General features: G+C 43.9%; 1 protein-coding gene across 2 annotated transcripts in view; it reads left to right on the top strand.

Annotated features, from left to right (window-relative positions):
• The window catches only part of LOC118311074 (collagen alpha-1(XI) chain-like), an 80038-nt gene that overhangs the window by 51710 nt on the left and 6690 nt on the right, over nt 1-21638 (top strand). For both annotated transcript variants that reach the window (XM_047332150.1, XM_035634601.2), the window contains 17 exons: nt 4-111; nt 795-884; nt 3209-3262; nt 5376-5483; nt 5620-5727; nt 8683-8736; nt 9133-9186; nt 12031-12138; nt 14615-14668; nt 15516-15569; nt 15702-15755; nt 15965-16018; nt 17116-17223; nt 17421-17474; nt 17718-17771; nt 18182-18235; nt 20049-20102. In XM_047332150.1, the coding sequence (XP_047188106.1) occupies nt 4-111; nt 795-884; nt 3209-3262; nt 5376-5483; nt 5620-5727; nt 8683-8736; nt 9133-9186; nt 12031-12138; nt 14615-14668; nt 15516-15569; nt 15702-15755; nt 15965-16018; nt 17116-17223; nt 17421-17474; nt 17718-17771; nt 18182-18235; nt 20049-20102 (1224 nt within the window). The remainder of the gene's footprint in view (nt 1-3; nt 112-794; nt 885-3208; nt 3263-5375; nt 5484-5619; nt 5728-8682; nt 8737-9132; nt 9187-12030; nt 12139-14614; nt 14669-15515; nt 15570-15701; nt 15756-15964; nt 16019-17115; nt 17224-17420; nt 17475-17717; nt 17772-18181; nt 18236-20048; nt 20103-21638) is intronic.

The raw sequence follows: 21638 nt of genomic DNA on the forward strand, positions 1-21638 counted from the left end.
CAGGGACCAACTGGCGAGACGGGACCCAGTGGAGAGCGAGGACACCCAGGCTCTCCTGGCCCACCCGGTGAGCAAGGTCTGCCCGGAGCTGCTGGCAAAGAGGGCGGAAAGGTAAATGAGCATTTGTTTTGGTGTGCCACGAATGCAAATTGCACCAGTTGTGAGTGTTTGCACGTGTTTACGTCCAGTGTTGTTTGTTCATCGTGTTTTGTTTTCCCTGCCTCGTATTTTCGAAGGCCACATTGGAAATTAGTGTCTGGCTCCTTGTTGTTTTCATAATCTCTTTATCCTGGCGATTGAAGTACCCATTGCATTTTAATCGGTGGACTCTACTCTACTCTTGATTGTTTTCACCTGAAGCATTTCTGTCCATCCATCCATCCATCCATTAAAGGGTCATGGGGGGGCTGGAGCCAATCCCAGCTAAAGTTGGGCGAGATTCACCCTGGACAGGTCGCCTGCCTATCACAGGGCCACATACAGAGACAAACAACCATTCACTCTCACATCCACACCTACGGTCAATTTAGACTCTCCAATGAACCCGACCCCATTCTGCATGTGTTTGGACTGTGGGAGGAAGCCGGAGAACCCGGAGAGAAGCCACGCACACACGGGGAGAACATTCCATCTCCACACAGAAAGGTCCTGGTTGGTTTGAACCGGGATTCGAACCCAGAACCTTCTTGGTGTGAGGCGAAAGTGCTAAGCACCACGCCACCGTGCAGTCCGAAGCAATTCTGTGTTGAATGATTAAGTCAGTTAAGTGTGAAATATTTTGTCTCCCTCTGTAGGGTGATCCAGGTCCTCAGGGTCATGGTGGCAAGTCAGGACCTGCTGGTCTGAGGGGCTTCCAGGGGACGAGAGGTCTTCCAGGGGCCATGGTAACACACAGACCACCCCACACATTAACACACAAACACACTCACATAGAGGCGTGTCATCCCACCTCCACACACACCCGCTCACATCCGGTTGAGTTTCGCTCCAAACTCCAATTACTGGGCTAACAACCTGCTGTTTAACCAAATGTCAGACTTGGCAGTGGACCGGAATACAAGGGGCAGAGCTGGCGTACATGGAAGAAATGAGAGGACTATTCCAGACAGAATATTACCACAGTTTGTCCTAATTTATCTCAGCGAGGTTGAAGTAGGTGCTATAGTGTTTTGTAAATACTGCTATGGCGAAGCTTGTAAATGTCTCCGTCGTCACGGCATTGAACTCAGACACATTCCTTCAGGGAATTCCTGAAGCCAACTGATTCCGATTCAACAGTGGGTACGGGTGAGAAGAAGTTCAAGGCGAGAGGGGAATGGTTCGTGAGCGGCTGAGTGAGGATCAGTCCGGGCGACTGAGGCCGAAGCTCATTTCAAGGCTGACCGTTAAGTGAAAACAGACTTATTTCCACAGTTCTGTCTGTTCCATGTGTGCACAGGGGTGGGTTTCTCTTCATAACCGTACACACACACACACACACACACACACACACATCCTTCCACTCTCTCTTAAAGTGCAGTCACACACAAAGATATGTGTGCACCTGTTGGATTAGCAAGAACATAAATGTTCATCTCGTTCTTTTTGCTGAGAGGTATGAGCACACAATAGCTGTTGGATCAGAGTAGAACAATACACACACACACACACACACACACACACACACACACACACACACACACACTCTCTATGCCATCTCTCAGTCATGAGGAAAGGCACAGCGACGATATATACCAGCCAATAAATAACTCCCCCCAGGCTCCTAGTGCATGCTAAAATGTGGAAGCCGGGAAAGGTGGAGAGCCTGCTTGGCAACTTCCGCACCCCCTGGCTCTGTCGCAGCCTGTGAATTAGTTATTAAAATGAAAGTCTTTACTGCCTCCAGTGAACTGTGTTTTCCATATGCAGTCTCAGCCTCCTAGCGCTACGATTCAGCAGCGCAGGCACCGCCATTCGAGGGCCAGTGGATCTGGAGGAGGAGACGGGGGGGGGGGGTCCGGAGATAGACGGACTGCACCTGAACTTGTGGCCCACTGGAGACTTATCCCTTCTTCTTTTTCTCTTCCTTTTGAAGCTCATTCATTGGCTCCCTTTTGCGTTAAAGTTTCCCTCCTGCCATCGATCGAACCCCTGAATGCTCATCCCGTCGTCGCCCCTAATTGGCTTGAATGCAATTTGCCACTTTTGGTGTTCAGGGGTATAGGTATATGCAAATCACTCAGCCTCTATCTCCACCCACCTGTCATCCGCTCATCTACAGCTCATCAAACAAACAGACCTGTTGTCAGTTTTGCTACGTAGCGGCTGTACACTACACAATGACAAATAGTCATATGGGAGTAAAAAAAAGGCGTCACTCGAAAACATTCAGTAGACCATTATAACCATGACAATGGCTTCGGAATTATGTGCTCAGGTTTCTTTAAGGTTTCATGATTGGAATTTCATTCACGCTGCTCGCAGAATGAGAAAGATTACATTTAAAGAACTCAACAGCAGCATCTCTGTCCAGGAAGAGCGCCCACTTTTCTCTGGATAACCCGTGGACCTCACAGGGAGACAATTTGTTTTTGGCAGTTGCTTTCAAATCTGTGCTGCTGGATATTTTAAATGCAGTTTCCCTGATTGAGAGCTCCACCACCCAAAAATCATTTCACCAAAAAAAAAAAACAAAGCTTCAGGGCTGGATACCAGTAGAAATGAAAAAGAGAACATGTTTTTTGAGTTTTTATTGATCTGCTGCCTCAGTAATTTTGGAGCTAATAACGTGGGTATAAATTAGGAATAAAGCCTAATCAAAGTAAATATTTTATATACATAAATTAACAAGTTATGCTGAAAGTAAGGTTAAGAAAAGTTTACTTATACACCCAACTTAAATCAGTGTACCCTTTTTGTAATGTTGACAACATTACTCACATATACACATATAAACATTTTACACACATAATGTTGTTGACAACATTACTCACAAATACAAAAAAAGAATTCTTACCAAGCAGAAACAATTTCCTCCCTTTTTGTATAATTGCTACTGCTTTTAACTATTTACGGCTATTGTCACGTCCTTCGTATGCACCTGCTCATTGAAAGGTATACACATCTCTACACACACCCACACACACACACACACACGTCATTTGACAGCTGTAATTCCTGCTCGTTGAGCGTGAGTGAGATCTAACCCTCTCCTGTCCTCTGCTTCCAGGGTCCAGGTGGCTTGAAGGGAGGAGAAGGGCCCCAGGGTCCCCCCGGCCCCAACGTAAGTAGCCTGTTGCTACGGTTACCTCATCTCTCGCACGTGTTGTGTGCAGCAGCCCGCGCGATGTCACCTGCGGTGACCGCGGTTAAAAATGTGTCGTTCAATGTGAACATACTGTACAGCATCAAATGTCACATATTGTTTTTAAAAAAATCAACACTTTCACTCTAATTTGGAATCTTATAGATATTATAATGTGTGAAGTGTTGTACTGGTCACACAATCTCCTTTTCTCCTCAAAGTCAGTGACGTATTCCAGTAGTTGTGGAACGATGACGTTATTTAGCAGTTTGAAAAAAGCGGGACCGATGAATCAGGTTGATGAAAACAATGTGCTGCTTGATCATCTTAGAGATATTCTTGGAATTCAAGAGAGTGCCCAACAACATCACTTTGCTTAGTTCCCTAATTGAACAACAACCCTTTTTTATCCGAGTAACTCAATTTGTCTGTTGTTTTTCACTTACATTTTATAGTTACTATAGCAACTGCTCTGGCACAGACGGATGAAGGTTGTGTCTCGTCTCTCTTTATAAAAAAAAATGTAAAAAAATGTTTGACCGCTACTTTTAGAGAAACTTTTCACTCAGTTGATAATCACGCACAATACTTTCTGTCTCTTATCCGTGATTGCTGCATCTCCTGCACCACTGATCCGTCCTTTATTACAGTAACGGGCATCATTTTGGGTGCTGTAGCGGCAGTCACTCACTGTACCGAGGCAAATCTGACTTGCGCTTACATACTGTAGTTCAGGAGCCTAAAAAGCAGCAGCAGTGGCGGGGTAATCCATGAAATAAGTGGGGCACTCCTTCGCTGCCTTTGTCTTTGAGCCGGGCCCCGGGAGCTCTGACTCTGTGGATCTGTACAGAAAGGCTGACTGACAGGCAGCTTTGAACCATCTGACATTTTGTTGAAGCGCTAAAACGCAGGCTCCCGATAATTGCCCCTGCTCACCAGCGACGGAGCAACACCAGAGGAGATGACAGCGGATATGCAGAGCACGGATGAAAAGACGATGAAAGCGAGAAGAGTGAAATCGTTCCCCCCCCCCCTGCAAAATGAGATAGTTTCCTGAAATTGGCTCGAAAGTGAGCCATTGGCTGAAAACACGCGATGAACTGTTTTGGTAGTGTTTGAAAAACTCCTGGAAAAAATAGAGGCCAGTGAACAGTGCCCACGCACACCAGAGATCTGATATTTTCCGCCATCGATTTCCTGCCAGACACTGAGCTGCTGTGTGTGTGCGTGTGCGTGCGTGTGTGTGTGCGTGCGTGTGTGTGTGTGTGTGTGTCTGTGTGTGAGTGAAAGCGACAGACCAAGAAAGAACAGATGGACGGATGTGACAACGTCGAGTGGCAAAACTCTGGTCGCGCGTCTGCATGTTTTTGTGTTTCATGTTTGATCTGTAGCCACAGAATCACACGCGGGAGAAAAAGCAAAACCTTTGTGAAATGAGAGGGAGGGAAATATGCTGACAAATTATTCTGAAGTTACACGAGGCAAAGAAACTCACCTGATTTGACAGCAGCCTCAGACCTTCCTGAGGTTGAATGACTCCATAATGACCGGGCGGTCCAAGATGGAGTCGCGCTTTATGTGATCTTAGCCGCCTACACACAGCGATGGGCATATAATACGACAAGCCCATGTGGAGAAACGATGGCCAAAACCTTCCATGAGGCCTCGGCCGAATCGCGTTCGTTAGATTAACACTTTCTCCTCGGCGCGGTTCTCGTCCCCGTGAGGCTCCTGGCGAGACAACAGACTCAATGTTAATGAGGGTTAATGATTTTTTTTTCTTCTTCTCATAAACCCTCGTTAACACCATCGATGTAACAAGCTCATTATGTCTATCAAATAAAATACAAAATCAGATGAAAAGACATTCTATTCTGCATATTATAATTTGTGTTTGTTGCAAAACGAGCATATTTAATTTAAACGTAAGCAATGTGACCTTAAAAGATTCCTGTGGGCTCATCAAATAATATATATATATATATTTTTTTTTTATCATTTCATCTGATGCAGTTACTTCTCCGCAGGAAATTGGCTTCTTGTTAGCTGCCACATAATGCTGTATTGAATTGGATTTGTTCTCTGGCGACAGGGTTCTCCCGGTGAGAGAGGCGCTGCCGGCCCCGGAGGTCCCATTGGTCTGACAGGACGCAACGGTCCCCAAGGACCACCCGGCCCAGCCGGAGAGAAGGGAGCTCCTGTGAGTGTCTTCTGACCAACTGTCATTCCAACAAACACCTCTGTAAAATCTGCGTGCGCTGTGAAGGTTTAGAAGAGTCACGATTTGACCCGCTGGTAATAATGAGACGTATGGCTGTTGTCAATGTTATGTCTAGGGAGAGAAAGGTCCCATGGGCCCTGCCGGCCGCGATGGCATTCAAGGTCCCGTTGGTCTTCCTGGTCCCGGCGGCCCTCAGGGTCCCCCTGGAGAGGACGGTGACAAGGTGGGAAACATTTTTTTATTCACTAGAACACTAGGAATCCCTGATTGAAATATCTACCATCAGAGAATTAAGTATTTTTCAAAACATGTACTATGTTAATGTGACAAACAGACGCATACGTGCTTAGAGTTCTACTTCAACATCTGTAACAATCAGCCCCCTGAGTTCAGAATGAAAGATCAGAACTGTTCAACTTTAAAATTTTCTGCGACACAAAAACATTTTTCATAACATCAGAGAATGCGAAACCTGTCTACAGCTCACAGTGACTTTGAATCTTCTCAGAGATTTGGATTTCGGATGTCATATGCATTTCTTTTCATATCATCTTACTTTGTTACTATTCTTATACAACTCTCTATTATATATTTTTTAATTATATATGAAACACCATGGCTATTTCAGATAGGTATGTTTTAATATACACTATATGCAGCATTTTAACACATCTATCGTCCATAAACAAATGCGTTTCTTTCAGTTATTGTTTATCCTCTGGCTTGCTATTACACAAAATACTGTCAACATCCAGTAGATTGCTGATAAATTTACAGTGGGAAGAAAAGTATGTGAACCGTCTGAAATTAATTTGTTTTCCTGTGTTAGTTGTTCGTGAAATAGACAAAGGCAATTAACAAACAATTATTATCATTCATGTTTTTTTATTGAACATACCCATAAAACGTTACCGGAGGCTGGAGAAAAGCAGAAGGGAAAGTGAACATAATGTAAGATGTACTTTTCCACACTAAAACTGGCAATGTGTTTAGATTGATTAGTGTAATCGGTGTTATCTAATCCGTGTCAAGAATGTGAAACAAAAAAGGGGAAACTGGGGAGAAATGTGTTGCACATGAAGCAGATCTGTTTTCCCGGCCTAATCCAGAATTCATTTTAACCGAGGGCCAAACGTCCTTAAGCAGCCTTGTTAGAATGGGTTTTAGGAAACAGGTCGAGACACAGAAATGATTGGTCAGTTGAAGGTCGGCGGGAGAGAAACAGTCTGAATATATATCAGGTTTTACAGCTGTTCCTGAGGTTGCTGTGTTAGAAGATGAATCGCTGCTGGTTGAGGGAACGAGCTGATGCTTCTCTAATAGCTAGAATTGTATCATTACAGAAGGTAATGACGTTGTTACCAGCGTGAGATAATGTATCCACAGAGAAAGGACCGGCACAGAAATCCGAGGATGGTTTTGATTTCTCCCTTTATTATTGAGTTATAGGTTGCTTTTCTATATATTTCAAGACTATCTTGCAACACTAACTGAATGTTTCCAGTGTGGTGCAATGCTGTATCCTTCCAAGTTTTTTTTTGCAATGCTAGCTTTTATTTGCCTCAATTTGCTACAATAGGGCAAACCGTCTCATATATTCTCTCGAGTGCCGTTCGATACATTTTGGAAGTACTTAACATATGAGTTCTCCGAAATATAGGATTGAATTAAGTGGTGAAGGAAAAACTTTATTAAATGTCGCGATACAACACTATCAGATGGACATATCCAGTAGTGGAGTCACTTTTGTCCAGTGCAGTAATAGGAATTCAAAAGTAATTAAATAGTGGCCCGATAAAAGAGGATTCCATGGAAAGTCTATTAAAATGCTCAATTTTAATCCCGTAAACCAGAACAAGGTCGAGGGTGTAGTTAAAACAGTGAGTGGGTTTATCTCCACTCTGAGAGAATCCAGTCCAATAATGAGACAAACACAGTGCGATGTCCACGTGAATATTTATATCACCTACCATAATGTCTTTATTTCTACCGAGGGCCGAACCTGAAAAACTCCGACACTTCAGTTAAACATCCGTCCGAGTACGGCCCCGGGGCGCGGCGCTCTAACAGACATAACTGGCTGGAATGTTTTCCAGGTCGGGTGTGAACGAATAAGAACGAGAGCTTGCAAATGAGTTATGACGGAGTTTAGGTTTAGGATTAATTTATAGGCTTGAGTTAAAAATGACTGCAACTCCATCTCCTCGTCTGGGGCTTTGAGGAATGTGAGTTAATATGAGGGGGGGGGGGGGTGGATTCAGTTAGGCTCACGTATTCATGATGACAGTAAGACAAAGTTAATCAATATGATAATCTGATATTAGATTGTTTACCAATACAGCTTTAGGCGACAGATGTGACATTTAAGGATCAGCTTATGATTCTCCTGTATTGATGAGCTATTGGTTATTCATTCTAGGGAGAATGGCCATGGAGGTGAAGTTGACACTTTGTAAAACTGGAGTGACAAATATCGGAAAATCTTTAAGATGACTCTCCGGCTTCATTAAAATGGACAATTCTCAATCGTAAATCTCCTGAATTCAGTTCCCATTGGCGGATGCTTCTCGCGAATAGCAAACTCAATAATCTGAGCCACACTTCCAATCTGGTTTCGTTGGCATTTGCGAACTCCTGACTCCAATTTGGGTCATAGCCTCAACGTTCACGTTTCATTCCAACCTGAACTGTGAGATCAGTGCAACGGTTTTGCGTGTTATCAGTTAAAATAGATTGTGTTGGGTTTTTTTTATTATTAAAACTTCGATAACGTCTCAGCATATGTTAAGACAAATCAACACATTAATGCTGCTCATACCAACGGGTTCACCATATTAATTTTTTTGCCACTGTATACAAATAGACAAATATATTCACTGAAAGGACCAATAGTTTACACGATGCACTGAGCCACAGGTCCGCATCGTCACATTTGCAACCATCACACCTCTCAAAACCCGGTCACGTCTTCCATCACGGCATTATGTCCGTCACAGTGCCAGCGGGGTTAGACGGGTAGCCCGCCGAATTAAGTCGCCCAATCAAATTGGAATCTCTCGAGGAACACTTACCACCCCGGTTGTGGCAAAGGTGACGCGGAGATATTGGACTTTGGGCTAAAAGTGGGCGGGAGCGGCCTCTTAAAGATGTGAACTGTGCTGTTTGTGTTCCGCCACAGGGAGAAGTTGGCGGACCCGGACAGAAGGGAAGCAAAGGAGACTCGGGGGAACTTGTGAGTTTTGGTTTTTCTCTCTTTATTCCTTTTTATATAACATTGTTTCTTTTTTGAATGATAATCCATGCTAACTGCGCAAAGGCCATCATTAGAACTGATACAAATGTAAGAACATAGGTCACTTGGCAATGACTCATCTTAGGTTATCTTGCCCTAAACAGTCTGCAGCATATCAAATATTAAGTTTCCTAAAAGGTTGCTCAGAAGCACCAGATTACTCTGTCTTCATCTTAAAGAAACTGTATTTTTAACTGATTTTGGTTATGGTAGAGTATAAAAATGCATTTTTTCACCTTGAGAGTTTGCATTCCTTTCAGATAGACGGTCTGTTTGAGGATAAACAGCTTTATTGTGCAGTTATTCTAACTTTTCCGTTGTTCCTCGTGTTTTTAGGGGCCACCAGGTCCAAGTGGTCTGCAGGGTGTAGTCGGAGCTCCTGGTCCAGCTGTGAGTATCACCTTCTCTGTCCATTCCATGTCATATTTTTCCCTCGTGAAATATTATCACATCAGCACAATTTTGTTAAAGGACATAACACAAATGAAACACGGAAATGAAAAGAGGACCTCGTCCAGTGCGCCCCGGTGTCCATTCCTCATGTCACCTTTCTCTTTTCAAAGCATTTTCAAACCTGTGTTTGGCAGATACCTCAGTACGTTGGGAGTCTTAGTAACAATGAAATGACAGATCAAGTCTGAAATAGGGTAAAGGGTGGACGCTGTTATGTCCCGACCAACGTGTACTGTATGCAGCTTTTCATTTTTATTGGTAGTTGGAAAACTGAACACTTACCTCTTAATGCTGCATAGCTGGAGACCCATGTTACAACCAGGTAGCCTGATTTATAAAAAAAAACAACTAAGTTACAACAATGTTTTATTCCCGAGATGAACATGTAGCACTGTTGCAGCTAAGTCAGGGATACATTATGCAAGCAGCGTTGATTTTTTTCTCTTGCCTCTGCAAGTCCCCCTTCATTAAAAAAAAAAACCCAACAACAACAACAACACCCTGCACATGTATCATCATAATGAAACACAACAAGTTTCATCTAAACCTCAACTTTTACTTGAGTAACGCATTATGAGTAATGTTATGAATGTCATATTCATAGTAAGATACGACACAGACAGGTTTGTCATCACCGATGACAGGTCTTCTTACGCTTCATCCGCGCATTTAGTTCATGCATACCGCAAAAGCATCATCTGCTCATCCAGCTCATTAACGCAACAGCACAACAGTGGGCCGATGGCCGCGGGGCGGCTAACAGCTCACTGCTGTGAATTATCAGGCCTCAACAACCATTCTAGCAACAAACAAAGAATTCAGCGTCTGCGGGGCTCCGTGGGGGCCAGAATAGACCCGGCGAGACGGATTGCCGGAAGCAGGTAGCGCGGCCGAGCTGCATAACAAATTAACAGTTGTTTGTCCTGGCGAGTCAGTCTGCTCATGTGCATTCATATCTTCATCACCGCGTCCTGACATCGTGCTGTGCGGCTTCAACATCATCGGCCCCTCCTTTCTTTTTTCTTCCTTGTTATTGCTGCGCGTCCCGATGCTGTTATCACCATTGACTACACCAAGCTCAGCCGTCAGTCCGGGAGAAATGTCGCTGTTTGTGGGGGGAAAGTGAAGGAACCAATCTCCCTCTCAGTTTAGGCGTAATGAGGTTTCGCAGCAGCTCGGTCACCATAGCGCTGTTGTCTTCAGGAGGCGACTGAGGTCAAGCGGTTGCAATGAAAGCGTCGTTGAGTCGATCCCCATCAGGTGGCAAACATACTCTTCTATGAGTCAAGTGGGTTTTTAATCAGCAGTATTAAATAAAAGAATTCACACTTCAGGTGCACTCATGAATTACACCTGCCAGAGCATTTGTGTGCGATGCCTCCGGGCAGAAACATCCCCTATGGTATGATTGGAAGGAATGACAGTAATGGGGACATGTGCCCAATTTGTTAGACCCGCTGGCCACGGGATGAGGGATGAGTTGGATGTTTTTCCGAATTCCTTTTTGAAATTTTTATCAACTTGACAAATTCTTTAATTTAAACTTCTTTTGCACAAGAGTTATGCCACTTATTACTTAATGATGGATCTAATGTAACACCTGATGTTTTTAAAAAAAAAATACAATTCCTGCACAGTATCTGGGGGCTTTTCTGTTCATGATCACATAAATATTTGACGCAAGCCAAGCTGAATATTTCCGGGGGGTGGTAGCTGCCCCCCCCCCACGTTGTTTTTTTTGGACGCTCCTTTCCAATTCTGTCATGAATTGCATCAAAAATATTTGTGCAATTAGTGCCTGGATTATAAAACGTGCTGTGTTAACGTTCTAAAGAAGGTTTGAAGACACATTTCCGAGTCCAGTCCCCCTGGGGGGCTGTGGGTGCGGCGAGATTTGTGACCTTTCGCTGTTTTATCCTCTCAAAATTTGAGTGGCTCTTGTCTCAAGTCCCTCTACCTGTAATCACCTAGCATTTCCCTCTCACCTGCTCCGCATTCAGCGCGAGCACCCGAGGGCGGCCCCTGCGTCCCAGGGCTCGGTGAGAGCTCCTCCTCCAGCAGCTTTCAAGTGCTGACGCGCGCTTGAACTGAAAACTCCCAGTTTGTCAGCACTCTTCACTCTTTCCCCCCGTAGCGGCTCCCCCGTTCCTATCCCGCAGCCCCGTGCACCGCTGGCAGATGAAGTCAGCATCTTTCACACACTGTTTACCATAACCCATTGGCTATACTTTATCCTGCGTCCACTAATGAGAAGCTTTGATTTGGGGGGGGCTGCTCTTTTTTTTTTCTTTACTCAGGTAGTCCAGGAACAGATCGGTGGCTAGGACTGGTGCCCCACCCTTGTCCTTTTTTGTTTTAATGTGGTTTATATGATTCCCTCCAGACTGAACTATACACGGCCTATTTTGCAGATGTAGACTATTGGCCTGCCCGGAGTTAATGGAGGGGAAAGCTCCTGCCCCCCTCCTGACACTGAGAGGGAATATGTGGGCGGAGAGAAATTTGTGGATGGATGACATTGCCATAAATGAACCTTCGGAAAAGGCAACTCTCCATCCTCGGCCTGTGTTTGAATATGGGCTTTGACCCGCACACCACCATGTGAGCTTGAATGTATCCCATAACCTTGAAAAGGATTAAGAGGGCGAAGAAATCCCCTCCGAGAAAAAAAGACGTAGATGCGAGGGTTTTTTTTCGCCCCATTAGCTCCAGCTAATGGGGATCAGAATAAAGATGTTTGAATTGTGTGAACTTTGACCCCCCCCCCCCCCCCCCCCACAGGGAAGCGACGGTGAGTCTGGGCCCAGAGGACAGCAGGGCATGTTTGGCCAGAAAGGAGACGAAGGAGCCAGAGGATTCCCGGGTCTTCCAGGTCCGATCGGGCTGCAAGTAAGTCGAAGTCTGCATCACATACAGAAACACACATGTCGGTTATTTTCTGGACACAACATCAGGTTGGACGCAGCCTAGTAGAGATGCTCATCACATTCCCTCTTGTCGGGGCGACACAGAACAGAATGAGCTCCTTCACACTTCTTAAACCCATAACAATTCATCTCTCCTTACATTATTTACATTACATCAAAACAGAGAATCATTTATTCATGCGGCCTCGGCTCCAAATAACGCTTTGTATTGCCGGCGGGCAAATAATGCTTTTTTTTTCGTCTTCCGCTCAAGGACAACGGTAAAGATCCATCACCGTCGCTAACACTCTGCGTTTGGCATTTTGCCGCCTCCGTTAATGGTGGAGGGGCGACTGACGTTGTTTCTCCTTCCCAGACCGCATCATCATCATTGTGAAGTAAACTGCTGCCCTGCAGTGCTTCCAGGCTCATATTTGATCAGACCTTTTCATCAATGCGTCCTATAACTTAATTTATCTAGTGTAAATATGTCTGGTATGGAGACGACTTACAGTTAACATACAGTGCTCACTGCATTGAGGACTGGGAGAGGGAGTCGGGATTTAGTTTGAAGAGGATTTGGATATTTAGCTGTGACGTTACGAATATTCTGTCGAACCACTAGGACTCCGGGTTAACAAAAACGTGGACTATGTATAATAAAGGCTTTAGAAAACCGCGACATCCAAGGGCTTTTTTCCACTTCAACACACATTAATCCATGGCTATTTTTTTTCTAATTTTCAATCCTAGTGGTTCACTGATTCCTGTTTTTTCTTGGAATAATGTTCTTGGAGTATACTAAAATGTCGTGGTCCTGAGGGAGGAAATACTGTGTTCTACTTCTTTCCTCTTCTCAGAATAGAATAGAAAGCCTTTACTGTCACTTAAACTAAGGCTATGTTTTGCGCTACCTCTGCCCCGCCCACTTTGCTCTATGCAGCGCTGCTTGTGTACTCAAAACTGCAACAGAGAAAAAAAGAGGAGGAAAATACGCCCGAGCGTTGACTCATTAAAACCCGCTAGCTGGAGTCAAGCAAAACTTGCTCTGCTGGCAGTGAATAGAGGAACGGCACACTCGAGAATATTTCAGTCAATTATCCAAGGACTCGCTGAGGATGAAATGAGAGCGAAGCCCCGCTGGTCAATAGGGCCAGATAACATTGTTACTAAGTGCAATTGGTTTTTAATTGGGCATAATGCACTCCATCTCCCCTCTTTTAATTGCGTTTGACTAAGCTGCCCTTCAATAGACGGTAGCAGCCACCGCGAGCTTCAGCTCTTCAATTCAATTATCTGTAGCATTAATGATTTTTGACCATGGGGAACGAATGGCCTCGGTTCGAGAGCCCCCCGTCACGTGGGGCCGCGTTTGCCGTGGAATATGGGAGTCCTCAGTGGGAGGATGAGTTCGTCAGATTAGGAGGGCGAGATGGCGAGAGGCGATTAAGAATCTGATTTGATTTTGTCTGGAGAGGCTAGTCTGAAAAATGTAGGGGAACATGCCAAGTCTCTCGGAAATGTCTCGTTGTAAAAGTGTGTGTTTTTTGTCAGGTCTGTTTCATCATCTCCCCGTTCCATTAGTTCATATATTTCACAAACATGCCTTACAAAGTCCAGCGCTGATCAAGGGCCTGTCACATCCAAACATTATGCACGAAATAAGTTGATGCTTTATTTATTTTTCCATTCTCGCCGCCCCCGTGCTCTATTACTCTGACTAACGTCCCAGTCAGAATCGGTTATAAATTAGCCTTCGCTGCCGACGACGCAGGTACAGTAAATCAACCAAATGGGCTGAAACTACACACGCGTGATGTCGGTGATCGATATCCGTGTCATCTGGGGTTCACCGTAACTTATCATTACCCCCGGCTTTCCACCCACCTATTGATAGTGCACGCTCCGACGTCGGGAGTTAAACCAACACGACGGATAATAAGTGCAATTGTGCCGATAGACAATAAGCTACAACTGCGAAGTGAGAGCGCCTTGGTTTTTTTTTGTTTTGTTGCAGGTGCACCTTCCCAAGTTGCGTTCAAAACTGCCTTAGTCGAGCATGATCGAGTCCCAGAGCTGGGTAATATGCAGCGGCCGTGCTTTCATCCCTTTGTTCCCACTTTGATAGATGGAGCTCCCACCCTGTAATCCACACTCTGATTATTCCCAACACTCCCACACCCTTTAATTACAATAAGTGTCTTTTTTGACTAATTGTGTGTTTACACTCTGGGGTTCTGCTTGTATTAATGCACCCCCCATCACATTGCATCCCAGAGCCCACCATTCAACGCGCGTCATCCGAGACTGCCCGGTTAATGAGCTGCAGGGATGTGTTCGCGCTCCTGCGTCTGCACTTTCTAATTGTGTGCTTTTCCGTCTCACATGACCTTTTTTTTTGTTGTTGTTGTTGTTGTTGTTGTTGTTGCTGTTCTGAACACTATTTGTCTTCTCCTCAGGGTTTGCCCGGCCCTCCCGGTGAGAAAGGGGAGAACGGAGACGTCGGCGCAATGGTGAGCGAGGCTCTTTGTGTTTCAGCAATTCACATTGTTTGCACGTACAACCCGGCGAGCTGGGGAATCTGCGCTGATTGTTCTGTTCTGAAGGTTTGGCAGCGTTGCCATTCGGTCGGCAGATGTTCTTGAAGTCTGGGAGACAAAAACATTTCACATTATCCTGCTTTGAAATACTTTTATTATTTTTTTCCCCCCCAGTAGTAATACTACAATAAGGGTACAAAACGGGTAAATCAGAACAGACAAGTATTGTGTACAATTACTGTATCCAGGTTTGATTTTCTCACATACCCGCACACCAGCACTCGAGCACAAGCGGACACATCTGTGTCTGACTCTATTATTCACAGAGTCATATTTTAGGTCTAGACTTTGCTTGTGCTGAGCCACAGCTGAGTGGTACGTTCCCGGGCCTCAAAGAGTCACTGCCAAGACGTCACGTGTTGAACAAAAAAAAGGAAAAAGTTGCCATTCAAATTCCTGGTTTCTAAAATACAGGCAGGTGTCATTACACAGCAAGTTCCTCAAAATAATCAAATCTGCATGTGGTTACTTCAGATTAATTTTGGCTGCCCTTCCTTGTACAGTATAGGTCGGCACGATTTCATACGACATTACTTCAAAGGGAAGATATAATACCAAGAAAAAAGAATGACTGCCGTCGGTCGGACATGTCTGTTCCCATATGAAATGTATGTATTTCCCATAAAGTATCAAAGAGCGCTGTACTGTTGTACGCATTTGAAAAACAACGTCATGGCACCCGACGGTTCTTTCGGATTTATTAGTAAGGTTTTCGTAGGGCTATACTGGACATCAAGTAAGATTGTGTTTTTGCTGACAGGGTCCACCTGGTCCTCCTGGCCCAAGAGGTCCTCAGGGTTCCAGCGGAGCCAATGTAAGTTTGATTGTTGGCATTGTTCATACACATATTCATTTCCAAATTATTATTTCAAATGCCATGTTGTCCGTAATTCTTACTTTTCATTAGACAATCTGACAAACTAATGCCAATGCAATTGATCCTCAGGGTGCACAAGGACCTCCCGGTGGTATTGGTTCGATGGGAGGTGTTGGTGAGAAGGTAAGAACCTAAAATGACCAGAATGGTTTTCAATGTTTGTACTTTTCAGTCATAATAAGTGAATTATACCGATTTTTTTCTATTTCTCCTTCCGAAGGACATTGTCATATTTTACTGCTGTGTGAAAAAAGATGAAGCTAGTCAGCTGATAACACTGTGTTTGTGATGTTGTAATGATGGTGATCCACATCCTCTCTGCGCCGTAACAGGGAGAAAACGGCGAGGCTGGAAACCCAGGGTCACCCGGAGAGCCTGGTATCGGGGTAAGTGCGCTGTCCTGCTCAAGTACTTCTCGTCTCATCTCTGAGAGCGTTTCCTTAATCCGCAAAAGAAACGAGGGGAACTGATAGTTTCTGTGTGTGTAAACAGTACTTCAAAGTAGCACGGCACACAATCCGGCAACGTGCGCAAATCGTCCCCCATCCAACTGTGACTGTTTAAAGAATGAGAGTATCTGTGTGTGCAGCTGCTCAAGTTACGGCTGATGTGCAGAAATGCTCGCAACCTGGGGGCTTCTCAGCGGATAATTACCTCAGCCACCATTTCAATACCTCCACCAGCCCGTGGTGTCATTAATCGCAAACTCCTATACCAGGCTGAGTTGTTTAGTACCAATGTCTCCAAAAATAGAGTTAAATGACAGGACGTTCCCTTTTTTTTTTTCATAGGCATGCCATGCACAAAGTCTACTTTTTTTACTTTCCAGTCGAATAAATCAGAGTAAAGAATTCACAGCAGGCGACCCCATGTCGAACGTCTCAGATCAGAGCAGTGCCAATCGATCCAGACTGAGCAGTAAGACATCTGCCGGAGAGGCCTCACCTTACGTTAGGGGGTACGGCCCAGTCGCCCTCCGCCAGTCGCGAGTCCATCAGGTTGTATTGACGGGTCCGTCCGCTGCCACGCATCTGTTTACAGTGACACAGAGGGCCCGTGTTGCACATCACATCCAGATCAATTTCAAAAAACGGTGCCATGCTGGCATCGACCAGAGAGCCACTCGGCTCTAATAGGCCAACTAACGATTCTGGGCTTGTAATTATGCCTCAGCCTCTCCTCTGAGTCATGGCCAACACTTTTGAGACACCGTGTCAGCTAGTACCGGATATTGGGATGATAAGGCGCGTAATCATTCACCAGATGAAAGCAGGATTTTAAAATATGAAAACTCCATTTCCGTTTCTTTTTCTCCCCCCTGGCCTTTCTCCTAAAGTTCTTGGGAGTCAGCCCCGCGCAACTTTTTGACGCCAGTTGAAGTGACGGATGCGATAACACGTTTGTCCACGGGCCTCGTTCAGCGTGCTATCGTCATAGTGAGTGTCTTCATGCTCACAAGCCTTTTCATGCATTTTCCCCTCAGGGCCCCAGAGGAGAGACCGGTGAGAAGGGAGAATCTGGCCCCCCAGGAGCTGCCGGACCCGCCGGTGCCCGCGGACCCCCCGGAGACGATGGACCCAAGGGAAACCCTGTATGTCAGCTCCTCTGACACACACAAACACACACACACACACACACCGCCATGACGGATGCATTATTAGAGCTGTCAGCGACAGCATCCCCGCGTGATATTTCTCAGCCGAGCTGTCTGCTGCCAGAGCTGTGGTTGATGCGGTGTCACATGTCTAAGTAAAGATCAGTCTTCTCAGTGTCTCGATCTGTCTGCAGGGTCCTGTCGGGTTCCCGGGAGACCCAGGCCCCCCTGGCGAGCCTGGCGCTGCTGTAAGTGCTGCATTTATCCCTCAGTCATTCTAATGGTGTTGCATCATGTTTGATGAGTATTATAACAGTGAGTGAATAAACATTCAATTCATTTATGTTTGTGTATCATAAAATGAAAAGTGAAAAGGAAAAAATATATATATATATTCGTTACCATTTGAGATTAAATCTTTAGAGTTAAGTTAAATGTAATTAAATTGCCATCTGTTATTGGCTCATTTTTTGTATTTCAATTTTTTTCAGGGTCTTGACGGGTTAGGCGGCGACAAAGGAGATGATGGAGAGGCCGGTCAACCTGTAAGTCTGACGTGATCTGAAGTAGTAAAAGCTTTGCAAGTGAACATATTAGACATGTCAGCCAGTTACATTCTGCTCAGCGATGTGGGCGAACAGAGCGACATTCCCTCCTTGATGTTCACCATAAACCTGATGATGCGGAATAGTTTGAATTAGCATCATTTACTCTTTTTAAATTCAAAATCTAGTAAAACTAGGAAATGGAAATTTAAAGGTCTATCAGTATCATATTTGTTAAATGCATCACAGTTTATTATTATCAAAATTCTGTGTTACTAAAATGTACGATTACAATATTCCAAGGAGAACGGTGAATCTGTGAATCTGTGAAAATGAATGTCACTTTTCCCAAAGCTCTTCAGTTTTCTGTGTGTGACGTGGAGTTAAGTGTTCCATCTACTCAACTTTAGGGCCCTTCAGGTCCATCTGGTGAGGCGGGTGTACCAGGACCTCCCGGCAAAAGGGTGAGTACGTTTCACAAAACGATGCACGAGATAAGAGGCGTGATAGAATCATTTTGGATAGAGATGAATCTGGAGGCGGAGGGTGACCAGTTGTGAATTTGACTGGCAGTAATGTGGAAGCCGTAGATTTGCCGCTGTGGCTGCTGTCAGGAAATGAACTTGTCACTTTAATTTCTGGCGCTCGATGCCATTCTGTCACATCGGACTTGAGCAGAGATTATTCAATTTCTCCGGTGTAGCATTTTTACGATACCTTCCATTTACTCCAATAATGTTTTACAGTGAGCGATAAAGCATGCCGTCATTTTACTTTCACCCTCTTTATTGTTCTTATTCATTCTCTATTATGTACTTCAGCAGAGATGATGCTCAGTAAAATCAAACTCAATCTCCAGAGCGTCACGATCAACTGCAATCATATCGTTGCAACTATTGTATGCATCACTCATTTAGTATACGTATAATTCTGAGTACATTTACCCAAGAATTCCACCATAATACATATCATTAATCTAAATAGTTCCATGTTATATTACTGTCTACCTCCTGGTACGTCACTTAAATACAGAGGAAAAAGTTATATTTGTTTATAAACTAAAATGCATTGATTGCTAATGGTTAAACCAGCAATCCTTACGGTGTGTTACTTATGATAAAACCATCTCAGATACGTTCAATTTATTATCTGTTCAATGAGGGACAAATACATACTTCACAAAAACAGCAAAGAATAAAGGAAAGTTAAAAAGAAAAGAAAAAAACTAATACAAATTTGTGGAGCAGAACTTGAACTGATTTATTTTCTGCTTTTGCACTTTTGATGAGTGAGGACAGGGACCGACCTAGTGATTCTGCTAACTAGAATGTAAAGTAGCAAAATCTACTTTCACCTCCGCCACGTACCAGAGTGAACTTGTTATGACAACCCTGACAATAAAGCCAATAAAGCCCTGTCTGTGTTTTTGCAGTATTATCTGAGATGAAATGACCTTTGATAGATTTTTGCTTCACTGCCAAAAGATATTATTTCTTTAAGCCGCTGGCACTGTAGCTTGGTATGGTGAGCACTTTTTACTCCCAGAGATCTGTATTCCAATGGGTCGGTGTCCAGGTGACAGAGGTTATGGAACAAATTAGAGCCCAGTTCCATGTCCATATTAATGGACTTTGTGATATGATTTTTCATCCCTCACCGAGGTAATTCTGGGTCAGTCTCTTTCCCAATATCTCTTCTAAATTGACTCCGGATCGGTGGTCATTCATGCATGTGGCTGCTTGACTACTTTAGCACGCACACATACACACACACACACACGCACACACACACACACACACACACACACACACACATTCAGGACACATCCACTAATGCACATACACAGTTGTCGAGGCTCATAACCTACATTGAGCACCGGTGGCTTTTGTTTGCTCTGTTTGATTATGGTTTCTAATGGCAAACGACAGCCCACTTACAAGGTTCTGACCAGAGGCTGTTTGGGGAAAAAGCTGATGTGCTTTTAGCCCGGTACGTCTGCAATGTAGGGCAATTTGCCCGCGCCGGTGACGTGTGGCCTTGCATTACCTCCTCTCTTAAAAAAAGATTGAAGGTCAGAGAATATGCTCAGCTGGGACGGTTAGTGTGTACGTGAAACTGCTCGTTGCCAGTTTAGATAATTACCTGCAATGTGTTATTTTGAATGGTTTGTAAAAGGTGTATTGTGAATTAGCCGGTTAATTACAATGATATGTTTGTTCATTTCAAGTATCCATGCACAAAACTCTTCACAGCATTGTTTTTTTCTCTTCTTTTTAGGGACCTATTGGAAAAGCAGGTCAGGAGGGCCGACAGGGAGAAAAGGGATCCAAGGTAAGTGGCTAACTGTGAACTGTGAAGTGTTTTACCGTTAAGTGTGGATCCTAATCTAGCTGGTATCAGGGTTGGATTAATATCGCGAAGCAAAGAAAGGCCTTAATACAGCTCAATATTTATACAACGACAACAGATCAAATGACAGCGTGCAATGTGAACTGGCCTCTCTCGCAGTGATAAACCTAGAGAAAATGAGCAGAATCTGCAGCCTCCCCTGACTTTACAGAGCTTCCTTGTGAGTTTCAGCTTTTTTTGTTAGGCTGTCCGAAATTTCTAAAATTCATCAGGTCATTCAGACCCAACAAATTCATTATAAAAAAAATATTTTGTAAAATATTTAGCAGCTCAAATTGGAAAGGTTAAAGTCACAGACCAAAATTAAAAATTCACATTTATACATCCGGGCTACAAAGGATAATCAATCAAGCCTCGGTAGAAACACTCAGTTCAAAGTTTAAAAAAACTAAATGAATCAAGCTAAATGAGCTTTGCTTTCAAATTTATAGGTGATGCTTTATTTTAGAAATTAACAGATTTCCTAAATATTGTCTTTTCCTGGAAATAACCCTAATTTAATACTCAAAAATTGGGGAATATAGAGAAAGGGTTCAACTGGTACACATCTGGTACACAGTTATTGCTGGTATTACTTGCTAGCATACAGTCAATGTGAAATTCGTCTACAGGCAGCATATAATTCAACATGCACAGTATGGACAATGAGCTTTACAGTAATAAATTCATATTCATGGATTTACATTGAGTTTTTTCAAGGATATTTGCTATTTTTCCAGTAATCAGTAACTTCAATATTTCATTTACAAGAAATATCCTTGGCTTTTTAATGACATTACAGAACCATAAAGAAAGTGTTAGACAGTGATATATTTTTATATTACGCATAAAGTTTTGTATAAAAAGTATTTCTTCTTTCTTCCTCTCCCCTCTGTACATGAGTGCCTGAAGCCATAAAATGAAGTTATATAAAACAAAAGTATACAATAGAAATGAAATGTGAGTGCTGCTAGATTTGGAGTTGATGAGCTAAAGAACTAAGCGACACCCATTCAAACGCAGTTCCTCCATTGTCCTGCTCCGGGCGAGTTTGTCTCACAGAAGCAGCAGTGGGGTTTCTTTGAGCCTACCGGTGGATTTGATTTCTTTGTTAAAATCCATAAATGCGCCAGTGTTTACACAGTTTGAAGAGCATCAAATGGGAACAATCTGTGTAAGCCTTAGAGAAACTGTCAGAGAAATCTGAGGGTTCAAAGAAATCCACAGACAGAAAACCTGACAAATCTCCGACACGGCCTCTTTTGTTCTTTCTCCATCTCTTTATTCCTCTTCTACTCAAGTACACACTGTGAGACAGAAACACACACCTTGTGTATATATATATATATATATATATATACAAGGTTCCACATTGACGTCAAGGATTAGAGTTGATGTGATGGAGACGAGACAAAGTCTGCGTGGGGATCCTTGAGTGTCAAATCCAGGCCTAATTGGTTGTCAGAACAATTTAATCCC

This window comes from Scophthalmus maximus, chromosome 5, assembly GCF_022379125.1.
Source record: "Scophthalmus maximus strain ysfricsl-2021 chromosome 5, ASM2237912v1, whole genome shotgun sequence".
NCBI lineage: Eukaryota > Metazoa > Chordata > Actinopteri > Pleuronectiformes > Scophthalmidae > Scophthalmus > Scophthalmus maximus.